This window comes from Mus musculus, chromosome 12 (assembly GCF_000001635.26).
Source record: "Mus musculus strain C57BL/6J chromosome 12, GRCm38.p6 C57BL/6J".
In the NCBI taxonomy this organism is placed as follows: Eukaryota; Metazoa; Chordata; class Mammalia; order Rodentia; family Muridae; genus Mus; species Mus musculus.
Genome location: NC_000078.6, coordinates 51,936,083 through 51,954,608, shown reverse-complemented (window position 1 = coordinate 51,954,608; position 18,526 = coordinate 51,936,083). Strand labels below are relative to the sequence as shown.

The following is an 18,526-nucleotide window of genomic DNA, read 5'->3' as shown; positions in this document are numbered from 1 at the left end:
GAAAACTTTATCATTCTATCTTCAGTGACAAAAAACTCAAACAAATAGACCCTGACTCTGATATCCTCAGATCAGAAGGCAGGAGCTGAGCATTTAAGATGTACAGAATCCTAAGGCCCACCTAATTTAATCTCAACTCTCACTGTAAGAGATCAATATTGGCCCAGGACTCCCAAGACCAAGTTCTCAACACATAGAATTGTTTGCCCCAGAGAGACAGAAGGCAGGGCCTAAGAGACAAAGACAGGAGATAGAGGATGAGGGAGAAGGGGAAGAGAAGTAGGAGTATTTGTCCTGGAGGACAAAGGACTGCCTCTGGACTGAGAGAAGACAGGCTTGGCACATAGGAAAATGGCGGTTTATAAAGGTACAAGGGGAAACCCCAAGTTAGGATGGGGTATTTCATTTTAATTAGCATGTTAATTAGCTGAGCCAAAGGGAGCTTTTGTTGGCTGGACTTTAATAGTTTGATAGCTGGACCTTGGTAGTCAGCTTCAGGCATAAGAAGTAGCTAGATAAGGGAATAGACTTGGTGGCTAGCTTTAGGAATGTAATCTAATTGGTTTTAGCAAGGCAGAGGGGGTGGGGGAGGACGAGGCCTGTCAGACCATGTTTGCCACCCTCAGGCTGGGTTAGGTCCCATCTCATACTTTATCAAGCACTCCATATAACTTGTGTGTACATTATTTGAAAACATTATTATAGAAGTAATTCATTATTTTATAGAGGAAGAGTCTACAGTATCTCTAAAACATTGCTCCTCAGCTAGGGTTGAGAGAGAACAGAAGTGCCACCATGTTAAGACCACATGGGAAACAGTAGCAGAGCTTTAGGTACAGTCTTCTCATTCTCCACAGGAGACCCACAGGCAGCACAGGGAGATTTTCCCCCATGCTTTTTTCCTAGTCTTGTGATTCACTCAGACATTCGTATTTGGAGAGGGTCAAGCAGCCTATGCTGGGAAGAAGACACATATGTGTGCCTGTGTGCTCATGTGTACACACACACACACACACACACACCAGAAAAAAAAATTACATTTAAGAGGTAACAATCTTAAAGTCACCGAAGAAATTTAGATTAGAACAAATTTTTATTCAAACTCTCTTAAAAATATTACACAGATTGTTCTTAGCACTAGAATACAGGTAGAGTAAAGAACACAGTGGACAACTACATTTTAAAAGTGCTTATTGAATTTCCTCGGTTTCCATTGTTATGTCTCCCTTTTCATTTCTGATTTTGTTAATTTGGATACTGTCCCTGTGCCCTCTGTTTAGTCTGGCTAAGGGTTTATCTATCTTGTTGATTTTCTCAAAGAACCAGCTCCTGGTTTTGTTAATTCTTTGTATAGTTCCTTTTGTTTCTATTTGGTTGATTTCAGTCCTGAGTTTATTTCCTGCCATCCATGAAGGCACTTAGGGCTCCTTTTCGCTTGAAGGCTAGGGATTGAACCTACAGCTCTGTGTTCTAGGCAAGCAATATGCCACATAGCTACATCCCCAGCTCTCCCAGGGTTCATCCCGATGGACTATTAAATCGTCTTGTGACTTCTTCTGTGTATTAATATACAGAATACCTGTGAATTTTACATTACATTTGGGTTTTTAGTTTTTCTGTCAATATGCTTGCTTTTGGCAAATAGAGACCATGTATAAATGAGGCTCAGCAGCAGAGCATATACTTAGGTTGGTCAGGTCTCCAGCACAAAAAAAGTAAAAAGATTGTGCATTAAAATTAAGTCTGTACACTGAACCACCACCCAGGCAGCATACACCAGCTGATATGAGGCCCCCAACACATATACAGCAGAGGACTGCCGGGTCTGGGTTCAGTCAGAGAAGATGCACCTAACCCTTGAGAGACTTGGGGTCCCAGGGAGTGGGGGTGGGGGCATTCAAATTCTCTTTAAAAAAATTAAGTCTGTACACTATTAATTGCTGTTTTGTTCTTTGTCATAGCAGGCTCAAAGCAGAGTGCTCGTAGAGTGTCACTGGAGGAAGTTCTGGAACTGCTGGGAGCAGGGTTTCTGCGTGGGAGTTCAGGATTCCTTCGAGCCAGTGGAGATATGCTGAAAGGAAACAGTTCAGTCAGCAGAGACGTTCGAGTCGGAGTTACTCAGGTCCGAGTCAGAACTCAGTCACCCACGTGTAATTCCCACTGGCTCTAGTCAGTTTTAGGATCTGACTCCACAGTGCGAAGTTGCTGATTCTGCTCACGTTTATAAATATCTATGGTGAATCTAAAACAGTTTTAAAACAAGGTTACAAATTAAGAGCCTTTTATAACCCAAAGGTGGTTTTAGTTTTTAGTAATAGGTTTTACTTAGTCCTTTAAAGCAGTCATTTTTTTCTCTCCTGTGCTGTCTGCCATGTTATCTCACGGCTTATCGTGTCTTCCACTGGGATTGTGCGCAACTTAATACCTGCACATATTACTTAATGTGTCAAGATAACGTACGATTTTAACTCCTACAAAAGATCATGGCCTATAACCTGTGTGTTTGCTGTGTAATTGTCTGTCCTAAACACAGGTTTTAAAGCTAAACTCTTGGAAAGGTTTCTTAGCCTACAGCACTACGAAGGCCACACTGCAGCCTTCCCCCACACCAGCTTCTTGCTGGGTATTGTGATTCAGCACAGACTGCTTTAGAAAAGTCCTGAGGGACTGCACTGGACTGGAGATGAAGATCTCTCCTGCCATGTACAAGATCTTTGTCTACATCCTTAAAATTTACCAAGGCCAGCCAAAAAATGAAGTCAGTGCATGCTGAAGACTTTAAGTGAACAATTTAAAATAAATTAAAAATCTCTGCACCCCCAGATGACTCGTGCTGTGTGACTAGATCATGACACGAGTGCTCTCCAGTGTAGCTGTAAACTGTCCCCATGTATTCTGTTTCGTATTGCTTGAGAAGACTGCTTGACTTTGTATCTGGGGTAAGACAAGCTATTAGCATTTGTGGAGATAAAGAGCAGCAACTCATTTCGGGGAACTTCCCTAAAGTGTCTAGAACAGTCCTTTGGAGTCACGGGATAGGAGTGTAGCTCATTAAAGGTGTCCGTGTGTTTGAGTTCAGCTTGCTTGTTCATGAGGGCAAGTACCTGAAAGCTTTTGTTTCCAGAAGCCAGGGACACATTTTACAAGTTATCTGGCACTAGCTCTCTACTGAACATTTGCAGAGCCTGGCCACAGTAGAATAGAGGCACAGCAGAGGTGGGCAGAGGTGGAATCTTCACTGAGAGACTGGAACTCCAGTCTGGCCGCAAACACACACCTAATGCTGCACTAGCCTGGATCGAGTGACTGAGTCTGGGGAGGATGCAGTGTGGAGTAGAAATTCTACGGATTTCTGTGAACAAAAAAGATGTTGATTTGCAACTGAAATGATCAAATTTTGAAGATGAATTTGCTTTCCTTTTAGGCTTACGTGGTATTTGTTTCAACATTAGGAGGAGCTTGGCTAGAGAAGAATCTTGCTGCCTTTCTTTCCCACATCCTAAGCCTTGTATCACAGTCAAATCCTAAAGCCACACAGACGCAGATTGACGCCGTCTGCTGTCGCCGCTGTGTCTCATTCATTCTTCGAGCGACTCTAGGAGGCCTGCTTGGAGAGAAGGCGCAGATAGCTGCTGCAAAGGAGATCTGCCAGGCAGTCTGGAGGCTAAAGAAAGTTATGGGTACGATCTACTAAAACAGTCTGCGTTACCAGCGTCAGGGACCACCCTTGAAAAGCAGTGCTTCCGTATTACCATATAGTTAAAACACTTTTTTAAAACAACTTTTATTCATGTGTACGTATCTCCATGTTCTGTATCTACACACATCTGCAGCGTCTGTGAGCCACCCATCATTGGGTGCTAGGAATCAGGTCCTCTGGAAGGGCAGAAAGTGCTTAAGGTTCCTATACAACTTAAGATGATTGATGTTTTTAAGCAGGCTATTTCAGGTTATATATTGTCCCTCTCTGATCACCCTGAATTTTCTTACTTGACACTAGCTAAAAGGTAGGGAGGTAGTGTCTTGAGTTTTCTTTGTGAGTAACAAGGGATCTGACCATGTTGTGTGAATTGAATCTTAGTTCAGGGGCTGGAGAGTTGGCTCAGTGGTTAAGAGTACTTGTTGCTCTTGAAGAGGACCTGGGTTTGATTCCCAGCACCTACGTGGTGACTCATAACTGTCTGTAACTTCAGTCCCAAGGAATCTGACACCTTCATCTGACCTCCTCAAGGACCAGGCATACATGTTTTGTGCATACACACATGCAGGCAAAATGTTCATACACATCATTTTCTAAAATTATTTTTCAAGCTATCTATTCATTCAAAGTCAGTCTGTCGTTTATGTGATTGCCCATTTAAACATCCCCCTGACCTCCCCAGGGGTTTTTTTTCTACCTACTGACCAAGTGGATGTACTGTGTTGTTCACTCTGGCCTTATGCTTTTCTGCTCCTGACACTGAGTTCCTATAATGTGTGTTTATAAAAGTGAAGCATAAGTTGTTCCTGTGTTTCTGGCAGATGCCGCATTGAGTGATGGTAATGTGGAGACCCGTCTCAGTTCCACGGATGTAGCCGCCAGCCAGCATGTGCTGGTTTGTGCTTTACAAGAACTTGGAAATCTGATCCACAACCTTGGCACTACAGCTGCGCCTTTGCTCCAGGATTCCAGCACAGGTAGATCTGTTGTTTGGGACCGTCTCAGTTCTGCATTTCCCTGTCCTGGAGGAAGGACATGTCCGTGATGTAAGCAAGCTGGAGTTTACAAACAACTGTGAAACCACTGGAGACTCATTAGATGTTTCATGGAAGTTTATAGTCAAGATTATTTTAAAATATAAATGTCTTTGAAGGCTGGAGGGATGGCACATGCTACTCTTCCTGGGGACCTGAGCTTGGCTATCAGAGATCATGTCAGGCTGTTTAGCTGCACCAGTAACGAGTTCCAAGGGCTCTAATGCCCTCTTCTGGCCTCTGAGGGCACATGCGCGCACACACACACACACACACACACACACACACACACACACACACACACGCACGCACGCACGCACACACGCGCACACACATGCACACACCTTAAGAGAGAAGAGGGCTTTCTGGAGTTTTGGATCTGGTAGTTTGTTTGCTGTTTTCTCCTTTTGTAAAAAGGTTCTGTGGCAAGGTGTGGCAAGATGCACACTTTTAGTCTCAGCACTCAGAGGGCAATGGCTACATAGTGAGATCCCATCTTTACAAAAACAATTAGAAAGCTCTTTTGTAATGCTGTCCTCATTTCTCTTTCTGAACTGTAATGGAAAACTTGCAGAGAAGTAGGCCTGGATTTCTCTCCCTGCAGTGAAACACCACTATCTGTGGACTAGATGCAGTCCGTTCCTCAGGGGTCTTTTAAGCCATCTTTATTTCTTTGGGAAAATAATTTTCTGCCTTTTAGAGTAATTTATCAGCATTGTGATATCTTCAGATAGCACCAAGTTTCCTCCTTGAAAATATGCTCCTCAGTGGTTTTGCCAGTTCACAGTTATGACTACCACCCTGCTTCCTGAGGGTGTTTGTATCAAAGGAGTATCATCAGGGGTGTCATCGGCGACCATGTCCCCCTGTCCTTCCCAGAAGACATGGCTACTCATGTGCTCTCCACTCTGTCAGTTTACCCGCTTAGGCCGCGTTGGATCAGTGCGATCACTAAGATGTGGTCTGTAGTGGCTAGTTCCTTTTTGTTTTCTTGTCAATGGCTTGGCTTTCTGTCATCCTACTTAACTGAGTACCTTTGTGTTTATGTCATTTATATGTTTGTAAGCCCTTTATATTTCTGTAGCAGTTGGCAGGAAACTTGCATGTTTCAACAAAGGTCTGTCTTGAATCAATAAATAGAAACTTTTTTGCTGATCACTGTATGCTAACATGTTGTTAGAGGGTTAGACCACTGAAGTCCTGGCAAAACCTTGGTTTTAGAATTTGCTCTAAGATAAAAGCCGTGCAGTAGATAAGAAGTGTATTACCATTCCTGTAATGTGCTAGAGAGATTTTTCTACAGGAGCAGTAAGCTGGAAAGATGACTGGGAGGTTAAGAGCACAAGTGCAAGTTCGATCCCCAGCACGCCCGTCAGGCAGCTCGGAGCTGCCTGTAATCCAGCTCTGGGGTCCAGTGCTTCTGTCCTCTGTGGGCGTCTGTATTCACATGCACAGACACATCACTAAAATGAATTACAATCATCTTTCTTTTAAAAAGGGGTTAGGACAAGGTATGACTTTTTAACGGTGGTTTTCTCTTGTAGTAGCAATTTTAGTTCCTAGTACAATGCTTAATTACTAATGATCTCAAGGTAAAATACAAAAATCGCTAGAAATAAAATTTTTCTTTTGTGTATTGACATAGCTTAAGTTCATTTTCATGAGATAATGCTAGAAGCGATCTCTACGTTGAAAACCAAAAACCAACTTAGTTATATCTCAGTTCTTTCATTATAATTCAGCTCCTCATAGAAGTAGTATATTTTATATGCAGGTTTTATATGCCCATTGTTTTGACTGTCTTATGTCTGAAATGAGTTCTGAGTTCTGTCTGGGCACATGAGCCATTTGCTTTCCTCTGTCCTGCAGGCCTTCTGGACAGCGTCATCTCGGTGGTTCTGCACCCTAGCATTTCTGTTCGACTGGCTGCAGCCTGGTGCTTGCACTGCATTGCGGTGGCCTTGCCGTCCTACCTGACACCTCTCTTAGATCGTTGCCTAGAACGGCTCGCAATACTCAAGTCTTCACCAGAAGCAGTGACTGGCTTTAGTTCTGCTGTGGCGGCCTTGCTCGGTTCAGTGACACACTGTCCTTTGGGAATTCCTCATGGAAAGGGCAAGGTAATGATTTCATTCTCAGTGATGTTGAAGGTTTTGTGGAATGAGTTGCTGGTGGTGCCACCCAGTGAAAGCCCTGTGGGACTGCAGCATGTCTCCTGGGTAGTCTTTGTTGAACACTAGCCACACAGTCTCTGAGAAATGATGGCTGCCCTCGCTTTCCTCAGGGAGTGCTTCCTGGGCTAGACCGCATGACTCACAGAGGGAGTCATGCTTAGTGTGCTCTGACTCCGGGACTGACTGGGGAAGGGCACTTCCTGGGCTTTTCCTAGAAGGCTCTCTATGGGATAACAGAATTTGCAGGGTATCTAGCCTTGCCACGTGAGTCTATTTAAAATCACACTGCATACTCTGGTTTCTCCTTATAGTACATATTTTTTTTTTGCCTTTTAAAATACCATTATAATCTTGGCTGCAATCTGCCTTTAAGCCCATTTCTTTGAGTTGGAGAGTGGCCTGGACTACTTAGTAGAACTCTGTGCCAAAAAAATAAAATAAAAATAAAAAAAAAATCGAAGGACAATTGAACTTATGAAAAAGCCTGAGTGTCATTTAATCAACTTACAGTTCTTGTCAATATTGGTGGGGTTACTTCTGAATTAGTTTACATTAATTGTATAAAATGAATAAATAATGTATTTATGAGCTGAGATTTTCTACATAAGAAAAAGGAGAGCTATAATTGTAGAATTAAGAAAGTTAAATAAGCCAGGCAGTGGTGGTGCACGCCTTTAATCCCAGCACTTGGGAGGCAGAGACAGGCGGATTTCTGAATTTGAGGCCAGCCTGGTCTACAAAGTGAGTTCCAGGACAGCCAGGGCTATACAGAGAAACCCTGTCTCAAAAAAAAAAAAAAAAAAAAAAAAAAAAAGAAAGTTAAATAAAAGCCCATATGTTAAGATGAAATTATCACTATGAACTCAATTTTATTTCTTTCAAAATAAATACTACGGCCTCGTTCTTTCTACTAAAAATGACTAGAACCATTAATTAGCCAGTAATAGAGAATATCCTAGTGATGATCCTGAGACTCTAAATGCCTTTCCCTACTTCCCCCCCAAAAGAAATCAGAGTTCAATCAAGAAGGTATATGTACAACTTTATAATATATCCTCTACAAAAATGTCAAAAATTCAAATATTTTTATATTATCAGTGTCGTAATAAACGGATTGACAAGTTGAGGAAGTCCCTTGGTTTTGTTTGTTTGTTTGCTTGTTTTAATCTTACTTGTATAAGTATTTTGCATGAGTATATGTATGTATGTGTACTTCATACATGCCTGGTGCCCACGGAGGTCAGAAAAGGATATTGGATCCCATGAAACTGGAATCACAAATAATTGTGAGCCTCCATGTGAGTGCTGAGAACTGAGCATGCGTCCTCTACAAGAGCAGCAAGTGCTCTTAACTGCTGAACCATTTCTCCTTCCCTGCCACCCTTTCAGTTCTAATCAGAGCTAACACGTTGTCATTGTGTGTGTGTATTAAGTTTGTCCTCACCTCTCGTTAATTCTGACCCCTCACATGTGAAATTTCATCTGAGAAGATGCCCTCTTGTCCTGATGTGACTGTCCTGGTTGTTTCATTCTTTCTCTTTCTGTTAACTCTGTAAGCTGCGGTTAGCAGCGCTGCCTCCTTTAGGAACTGTCTCTGCAGCTCTCACACGTGCTTTCTCAGATTCGATGCATTCCTCCTGGCCTTTGAACTCTATAAACACAGGATGCATACATTTGAAATGCCTGGTTATTTCTCTGTTGTTCACACCATCTATTTGAGAGACTTTTAAAATGTAACATATTATAGAATCCTGCTTCACTGCTTTTGGGAAGACCTTTATGAACCCTTAAGGTTTGTATATAGAATTTTATAAAGGGAAACTCCAATAATGAAACTTTTTCTGGTGATTACTGACCTAAAAGGTAATTGCTTAAAGCAAAGTAAATGAAATCTGGATGGCTACAATTTGAATAACCTTACAGTGTTGTCACTTGTGCTGCATAAAGAATTGTGCCTGTCTGTGTTCCTTTTAATCATCTGGGTTTTAACCTTGAAAACTTAATTGTTTGTAATTTCTTGTGTGATATCGCCCTATCACATAGCCCGCATAACTGGCCATGGTTGTAATTTATTATATGTAAGAACAAGTCTTCCAGGAGATTGTAGTTTCTTTCACCTGACTTAATTTGTAAGCTGATTTTTACTGCTTTGTTCTGTACACACGCAGATTATCATGACAATAGCAGAGGATTTGCTGTGTTCCGCTGCTCAAAACAGCCGCCTGTCACTTCAGCGCACACAAGCGGGATGGCTGTTGGTTGCTGCTCTCATGACGCTAGGTAACAGTTCCTTGGAGGGTTTCCATAATAATGAAATAATTGTGTTTCTGGATCGAAAGGTTGCTGTTAGTGTGTATCAGAATTTAAATAACCACTAAAACATTTTTCTTATATTGGCTTTAAGACGATATCCTGGCAGGCAAGCCTTTGATCCTGGTACTCAGGAGGCAGAGACAGACAGCTCTCTGAGTTCAAGGGCAGCCATGGCTGTCTCAAAGAGCAACACCAAAAGATACCCTGACACAAACCAGTCACTTCAGCCCAGAGTTCAACATCAACCTGGGTGACACAGGGTTATCTAAAAATCAAGAAGCCAAGTGAACATTTACTAACTTTACTCCCTAAAAGTATTTGCAGGTATCTGCTGGTTTCTCTTCTAAACTAATTTATAAGCCATAAGTAGGATAAACACATTTGATCATTTTTCAAGCTTAAAATCACTCAGACATGTCCTAAAATCATTCACGTCCATCTTTATAAGTTTTCTGCAGCTATAAGGATAGGCAAGAAACCCCCTCATGGCCTTGCAAATCCACCTCTGTAGCTGTTTTTAGATCCCTGACACCTAGTGGGGTTCTACGCAGTATTAAAGGAAGTGGAGCTTGCTTAAGTTGTTAATAAAAAAAAATCAGTAATTGTTTTGTGGGCATGGCTACTTACACCAAGTAACTATGAGACTTTAAATATTACTACTTTATCACAATTGTATTTTAAATTTCTTCTTTTCATTAGTAGAAGGATATAAAACAACTGGTAAGTTTAGTTAATGAGTCATTGTGGATAGAAAGTCATTTGATATAAAAAGAACTTACATAAGTGATTTTTTTTTTTTTTTGGTTTTTCGAAACAGGGTTTCTCTGTATAGCCTTGGCTGTCCTGGAACTCACTCTGTAGACCAGGCTGGCCTCGAACTCAGAAACGCACCTGCCTCTGTCTCCCGAGTGCTGGGAGTAAAGGCGTGTGCCACCACGCCCAGCTACATAAGTGATCTTTAGGAAAGAGCAACGCTAATATTTTTTAAGGTTATTAAAGAAACTTACTAGACTAAAGAATTTATTGAATCGGTTCACCTGGCTTGGTATGTGATATGGGCTTATTATGTTTTGTATATTTTATTTTGTTTGTTTATTTCTTTGCCACCTAATTTTATATAGTCCCAGCTAAAAAATGGCAGGAGTGTCTGGTGTGGCTCTGGCCATCTGAGGTGCTCACAGAGTGTAGCTCATTATTCTGCAGTACGGTGGCTGTACACCAGCAGGCTTTCATCTGCTCCTCACGTGACGCTCGCTTCTTTTGCCTGCCGTGCTGATGATGCTGATGGGTTAACAGGAAAATTTAATTTTTGTACAGATTTTTTTTCTTTTTTGTGTATAGGCATTTAGCTTGCGGATATATGTGTAACATATGCATGCTTGGTACATACAGAGGACAGAAGAGGGTGTTAGAGCTCCTAGAACTAAAGTTACAAATGGGTGTAAACTGCCTTGTAGGTGCTGGGAACAGAATCTGGGCTCTCTGGACAAGCAGCCAGTGCTCTTAACACTGAGCCATCTCCCCAGACCCCTCTCCTATGATTATTCAGTATTTGTGTATAGGGATATATACCTATGTATGTGTGTATGTGTGTGCGTAATTCAACTTGAAGACCTCAGAGAATATCACATATTTTCCTCTATTTCTCTACCTTTTTCATTTGAGACAGGGTCTGTTTTTGAACCTGGGGCTGGTGGAGTTTTTCTGTGGTTGGTTGGTTGGTTGGTTGGTTGGTTGGTTGGTTGGTTTTGGTAAGCTAGCAGCCAGCAAACCCTGATGTCTCTCCTTTTCCATGACACTCAGTGTTGTATTCTAGGCCATGGGGACACCCTCATCTCTTACATGGGTCCTGGGATCCAAATTCCAATCCTCATACTTATGCAGTGGGAACTCTATAGCCCTGAGTTTTCTCCTGGCCTTAGTAAATTCAGTATCTGGATATAACCTTGTATATCCAATGCCATTGCACTGGAGGAAGGCTGTACAATGTTCTTTTCTTAAACAACAACAACATCAGAAAGATGAGTAAGTCTGCCATGGTTGTAGAGGGGGCTGAACTGAGATAGGAGGATTGCATATTTGAGGTTGGCCTGGGCTAGAGAACAAGAGCTTATGTTAGAGAGAGAGGGGGAGAGGGAGAGGGAGAGATTGACTTAGGCATTTTATAATCACTATATAAAAGTTTTTACTTCTTATGAGTATTTTTATTGTGTTTTCTTGAACTCTATTTTATATGTATTTTTGTATGCCCCCACCCCACCCCTCTGCCTTTGTGGTGTTTGTTGCAGTATATGTGTATGTTTGTGCAGATGCACATGTAGGAGAGGTGGGCATGGGTGTGGATAAAATAAATTGACACCTGGTATCACAGTCATTCTCCACTGTGTCTTTAGAAACAGCGTATCATTGAATCTGGAGCCTCCTGTTTTGGCTGGACTGGCTGCCAGCTCCAGGACTTCCCCCTCCCCCACTGGTTACACACACTGTGCCAAGCCATGCTAACATAGGTTCTCATGTTCGTTCTGCAAACTCATAACAACTGAGCTATCTCCCTGGCCCCTATTTGTTTCATTTGTTATCAGAAATTTTTAGAATATTCTAAAATCCTAGAGGGATTTACTCAGTGGTAGAGAGTTGCCTAGCATGCATGAAACCCTGAGTTCAATATCCAGTACTGCAAAAATTAATAAATAAAATCCTAGCAGCTTCTAAAGGTGTATGACTGTTTTAGATACCATTACAAACTCATGGAATATTACATATTTGTATGTTTCAAACCAATGCAGTCATTATTCCTCTTGACCCATATCTTTGGCAAGCTGAAAGCCCAACAGTTTATTCACATGCCTTCTTAATGTGACCCTGGCCTTCTTTGGTGTTCGCATTATAAAGTGCCCTGGGTGCTGGACATTTTCCCAAAGCTTGCAGTTGCTACTCTTCTTTTTAATCAAGTCTCGATTCTTTGATTTTCTTAATTATTTTATTTTGATGTGTAATGGTGGGTGTGATGGTGTGTATCTCTTTAAGCTGAGCAGTTGGGAGGCAGAGACAGGCAGCTCTCTGTGAGTTTGAAGCCAACCTGGTCTACATAACAACTTCCAGGACAGCCAGAGTTACATAGAGAAACCCTGCCTTAAAAAGACAAAAAATCCTGTACTGGCTGATTTTATGTGTCAACTTGACACAGGCTGGAGTTGTCACAAAGAAAGGAGCTTCAGTTGGGGAAATGCCTCCATGAGATCCAACTGTAAGGCATTTTCTCAATTAGTGATCAAGGGGGAAGGGCCTAGCCCACTGTGGGTGGTGCAATCTCTGGGCTGGTAGTCTTGATTCTATAAGAGAGCAAGCTGAGCAAGCCAGGGGAAGCAAGCCAGTAAAGAACATCCCTCCATGGCCTCTCCTGCTCTGCATGAGTTCTAGTCCTGACTTCCTTTGGTGATGAACAGCAGTATGGAAGTGTAAGCCGAATAAACCCTTTCCTCCCCAACTTGCTTCTTGGTCATGATGTTTGTACAGGAATAGAAACCCTGACTAAGACTAATGCAAAACACCAAATAATAACAATGACAATAATTGCACACCAGACACTGAATAAATGCCTAACTCAAGCCAGGACTGCTGTCTCTATGAACCGAAAGTCTTGGAAACTATCCTATGAGGGAAATACTGTTATTTCTCTTACTAAAAATGAGAAAACTGAGGACAAAAAAGTTAAATTATTTGCCCAAGTTTACATATCTAAGTGGGCAGAACCAAATTAGCCTACTCAGGCCTCTCCCACACGTCTCCCCCAAAAGCCCATTGCATTTCCCCACGCTGCACAGTTCAGAGAGAGCACAGAGGAAGGGGTGCACACCCACAGCTAAGTGTGAAAGAATTCTGTTTGGGAAGAAAAGCTGAGGGGCTGGTGAGATGGCTCAGCAGGTAAGAGCACCTGACTGCTCTTCCAAAGGTCCTGAGTTCAAATCCCAGCAACCACATGGTGGCTCACAACCATCCGTAATAAGATCTGACTCCCTCTTCTGGTATGTCTGAAGACAGCTACAGTGTACTTACATATAATAAATAAATAAATCTTAAAAAAAAAAAAAAAAAAAAAAAGAAAAGCTGAGCTTTAGTTTTTAATGCGTCTTAGGGTGTTTTGTTTTGTTTTTAAATGATAATATTATCACTATATATTGCCTTTAAATACTTCTACTTTATTATTGTGAAGGCGTGTGCATGCCTGTGAGGTCAGAAAACCACTTCATGAGCTGGTCCTCTCCTTCCTCCTATGTGGGTGTTGAGGATGGAGATGGAACAGAGGCCTTCTGTTGTAAAGCGAGCGCGTTACCTGCTGAGCCGTCTCCTCAGCCCTCTCCATCACCTTTTATTGCATCTGAACGTTAACCTGGAACAAGTTGTTTCAGATGTTAACAGTGAGAAGCCTGGATTGTCGTTTACACCTGTCATCTTAGCACTGGGAGGCTGAGGCAGGAGGGTCATGAGTTCCAGGCCAGCCTGAGCTCCAAAGTGTACCTCAAGAAATAGACAGGCTGGAAAGATGGCTCAGAAGCTAAGAGCACTTGTTCATGCAGAGGACCCTGGTGCTGTTCTTACTACCCTCATGATAGTTCACAACCACTTATAATTCTGTCTTAGTTAGGGTTTTTATTGCTGTGGGAAAACACTGTGACCAAGAGCAACCTGGGGACGAAAGGGTTTCTTCAGCTTACAGTTTGTAAGGAACTGGTGCAGAGGTCATGGAGGAGTGCTACTTAGCAGTTTACCCTGCCTTCTTACAATACTCAGGACCACCCGTCTAGGGGTGGCTCCACCTCCCATACCAGTCATCAGTCAAGAAGATGCGGCACAGGCTTCACCACAGGCCCGGCTGGTGGGAGCATTTTCTCAGTGGAGCTTCCTTCCCAAATGACTACCTTGTGTCAAGTTGACAAAACTAGCCAGTGTACTCCAGTTCTGACAGATCTGATCTCTACAGGCATCATGCTCTTACGTGGTATACATGCATACATACATACATACATATATACATACATACATGCAAACAAAGCACTCACACATTAAAAAAAGTCTTAAAAATTCTTTTTAAACAAAAGACTGAAGTAGTCAAAATGTACAGATGTGCTACTGTAAACCTATAATAGGAGCATTTGGAAGAATGAGGCAAAAGCAGATATGGGGCTGGAGAGATGGAGCTGGAGAGGTGGCTCAGCCTTCTTGCTTTCCAGCTCCCATAGTCAGTACAAGGATCCAACAATCTAGCTTCCTTGGGCAACTTCACTTAAATGCATACCCAAACACAGACACACCTGTGTACACATAACTAAAATATGAAATAAAACGTTACTCTGAGGAATGTTACAATGTTGCTTGTTGCCATAGCAATTGTACCTTCCATTTATGTGCTATTGGCCAGATTTTCAAGTACACTAACGTTCACTCTGTCACGGGAGACAGTAGCTAGCTAGTAGCTGACACCCCGACCCAGGCTTGGCTGTTTAGTTCCTGTTTCTTTTTCTGGGCTGCAACACTTAATAACCATTCATTGGAAACCAGAAGATACAAAACATTGGAGTTGTACATTCAAGTATTTTCATCTTAAGGGAGACACCCCTGCTCCCTAGTCCAGCTCTAAGGAGTCACGTGAGGTTGTCTTTGCAGGTCCTGCCGTGGTCAGTCACCACCTCACTCGAGTTCTGCTGCTGTGGAAGTGTGTCTTTCCAGCGTCCCCCAGAGATCTAGAAACAGAAAAGAGCCGAGGAGACTCGTTTACCTGGCAAGTGACCCTGGAAGGCCGAGCCGGTGCTCTCTGTGGTAGGTTGACTGCCATCTCTCTTCTCCCTGGCCTTTCTTTACCCTTTGTACATTCTGTAGGTTTCATTTAGTGTAAGGGGACAGGAATCTGGCTGGTGTTTCCATACCTGAGTGTGATCAGTTAGCTGGTGATAACTCTGAGTGGTACTGAGCCAAGTCTGAGAGCTGGAGCTTTAGACTGACCACTGCATGTCTCAGACTCAGGCCAGATGGAAACCCACAAGAAGTAGTAAGAATTTGGGGCTGGTGAGATGGCTCAGCAGGTAAGAGCACCCGACTGCTCTTCCGAAGGTCCTGAGTTCAAATCCCAGCAACCACTTGGTGGCTCACAACCATCCGTAATGAGATCTGACTCCCTCTTCTGGTGTGTCTGAAGACAGCTACAGTGTACTTACATATAATAAATAAATCTTTAAAAAAAAAAAAAGGTAGTAAGAATTTGATTTAATTAGCCCTGGAGATGTGTGGGTCCCAGTTTGTATTTGTGACAGTGTATGTAGGCTTGACAATAACTTCTCACTATTAGTTTAAACTAAGGAAAATGGCTTTCTTAGAACAGGGACCACCACATGCTTGTTTTGTTTATCCAATGAATTTTACCCTTAAAAAGGAAAAAATTTTAATTTCAACCCGACACTCAGTCTGAACTATTTATTTTTCTCTTCTTCTGAAGCAGTCTCAGTTATTTGAGTAACTGTAAACTCATGCCCTGGCTAGAGTCTGCATGTTTCTGCAGAACTAGTGAGAAACTGACGGACTTGGAAGTCTAAGCTGCTTTTTTATTTATTTATTTTTAAAGATTTATTTGTATTTGTGTGTATGTGAAAATATCTCTTTCTCTCTCTCTCTCTCTCTCTCTCACACACACACACGCACACACATTGTGGGGGGGGGGGGGTTAACAGTGGGGTCAGAAAAGGGGTCAGATCCCCCTTGAAGTGCAATCAAAGCAACATGGTAACAGGAACCAGATATGAATCCTACACGTTTTTAAACAATGAAACATCTCTCTAACCCCTGATTTCTTTGTTTCTCTTCTTGTTTTAAATTTGAGATGTATTTGAGATTTGAGATGAGCTACTATGTAGCTCTTGCCGTCCTAGAACTTACTGTGTAGATCACGCTGACCTTAAACTCACTGCCTCTGATCTCAAGGGTTAAGCACAACCCAGGGCACCACCATTTTGTTAATTTATTAGTCTCTTAGCAATCCCAGGAAATTCTTGAAAAATATAATTAAAGATGGAAGATACTAGCTTCCTTTTTAATCATTAGAATTTCAAGATACTATTTTTTTTGAGCACTTCTTTGTAACATTGCTGATGCTATACATAACTGAATGTTCTGGTCTCGTGGCCTATGACTCTGTACAGGGAGTAAGTGTCTGTTCTCATTTTCAGCTGTCAAGAGTTTCATTTCGCACTGTGGTGATCTCCTTACTGAGGAAGTCATCCAGCGACTCCTGCCGCCGCTTCCCTGTGCTGTGGATCTGCTGACTCAGTAAGGATCAGTTCTTTAGACTGGAAGAGCTTTCTAAGAGCAGTTAGCTACCGCTCTGTAATCCCTTAGGTGTACTCATAATGCAAGCTGATAGACTTGATTCCTTTGGCAGAGGAAGGCAGTCATTTAGATATGTGACTTCTCTTCTTCTCTTTTAGGCTAGAAAAAATGCATATTAAAAGGGAAGGAAAATTACTTGGTGAATAATATACCTTTCATACAGGCAGTTTTAACAAGAAATTAAATCCTAAGCCTGCTAACCTTTGCAGGTATGCATTGTATTGGTTTGTTAGTGTTGTTCTATTTTCCAAAGAACTAGATACAGGTTTTTGTGTGTTTATAGTTCTTATAGTTGATTTATCATCTAGCTGATAAAACACAGGAAAAAGCCAATACTTTTTATTGTATGTATGTGTGTGTGTGTAACTTACAATTATAAGCACTAATTTCCAAATTAATTGGTATAAAGAACATTCTTTCAAAAGGTTTTTTATGATACGCCACTTTATGTATAAAGAAAAAATGCATTAAGGTACAGCCTAGAAGTATGATAATAGATGACCATCATTGAATCAAGCATAGCTAAAGCATTGGCTCTAAACGTTAAGGGCCACAGTAAATAATTTAAATTGTATAGGTTCTCAGATCTGCATCAAAATTTCTCAACTCTTATAGCTCAGAAGGAATCATACAGTGCTGGGCAGATAGGGGGACAGTTGTCCTGTTTAACACTGAACTAGAACATAAGCAACAGCCATGCCTTTGATCTGATAGCTTTCTCTCTTTTAGGTTGTTTGTCCTTTTAAGTTGACTTATAAGACTTTGTACATATTTGCAACACTATTGCTGTCCATTAAAAACTAAAATATATTTTTTTAATTAATATGTTCTCAATTTAAATGTCACATCTTTTTTGGTTAGTGTTGGAATTTTTGGGAGAGAGAAGGGTTGTTCTGGTTTTTTGTTGGTTTTGTTTTGTTTTTAAACAGTCTCTCTGTGTAGACCTGACTGTTCTAGAACTCTGTGTGACCAGGCTGACCGTGAACTCATGGAGCCCCACCTGCCTTTCCTCTCAAGTGCTGGGATACAAGGTGCATGCCACTGCTCCCAGGCTTCATCTTGTATATTTTTGCTTTGATTTTCTTATATTTCAAGTTTTATCTTTTGTGTTTGCATCTTTAATCCATCTTAAGTTGATTTTTCTACTTAGAGTGAGGTAGAAGTCTGTTTTTATACTGGTGAAACCAAACACTATAGACCAGGGGATTGATAGCACAGAAACGTATATATATATATTGCTCTGGAGACTGAGAGTTTAAGATCAAGGTGCTGGCAGAATGATGTCTCTGGTAAGAGCCTGCTGCCCATCTCCAACATGGCACCTTATTTGTCCATCCTTTGGAGAGGGCGGATTGTTTGTCCTCATGTAGCAGAAGAGACACAGAGACAAAAGAACCAAACTGCCTTTGTCAAACAATTTTATCAAGTCATTAATCATTCATGCGAGAAAGGCAAAAGGCCCATCCTTCCGATAGTATTCAATTGACAGTAAGTTTTATTAATTTACTTCTTTGGGTTTGATGGATAGATAGCATTTAATGAACTACCTCTGCGTAGCTTCAAGCCACCAGGATATATTTCATCTTCCCTCACCTCTTCTCCTGAGGAATTTGGAGCCAGAAGCATGATGTAATTGCAGGAAAGTGGAAATAGGCGGATCTCTGAATTCAAACCAGCCTGGTCTACATAGCTAGTCCCAGGCAAGCCAAGGCTATATGGTAAGGTCCTGCCTTAAAACAAAACAAAACAAAACAAAAAACCTAGGGGAAAAAAAATTGAACTTTGCAGGGTGGTTGGCTGTGGTGTACACCTTAATCGCAGAACTCAGAGGCACACAGAATTTGAGGCCAACCTGGTCTACACAGTGAGTTTTAAGACAGTCAAGGCTGTAAACATAGAGAAACCCTGTTGTAAAAAAGAAAAAAAAA

General features: G+C 41.7%; 1 protein-coding gene across 6 annotated transcripts in view; it reads left to right on the top strand.

Moving 5' to 3' along the window:
- The window catches only part of Heatr5a (HEAT repeat containing 5A), a 95,501-nt gene that overhangs the window by 16,763 nt on the left and 60,212 nt on the right, over positions 1-18,526 (top strand). For 4 of the 6 annotated variants that reach the window (XM_006516012.4, XM_006516009.4, XM_030246778.1 and 1 more), the window contains exons 7-13: positions 1,962-2,122; positions 3,425-3,680; positions 4,522-4,677; positions 6,604-6,854; positions 9,077-9,188; positions 14,886-15,038; positions 16,439-16,538. In XM_006516012.4, the coding sequence (XP_006516075.1) occupies positions 1,962-2,122; positions 3,425-3,680; positions 4,522-4,677; positions 6,604-6,854; positions 9,077-9,188; positions 14,886-15,038; positions 16,439-16,538 (1,189 nt within the window). The remainder of the gene's footprint in view (positions 1-1,961; positions 2,123-3,424; positions 3,681-4,521; positions 4,678-6,603; positions 6,855-9,076; positions 9,189-14,885; positions 15,039-16,438; positions 16,539-18,526) is intronic. The other 2 variants (XM_006516011.4, NM_177171.4) reach the window with 1 other exon arrangement.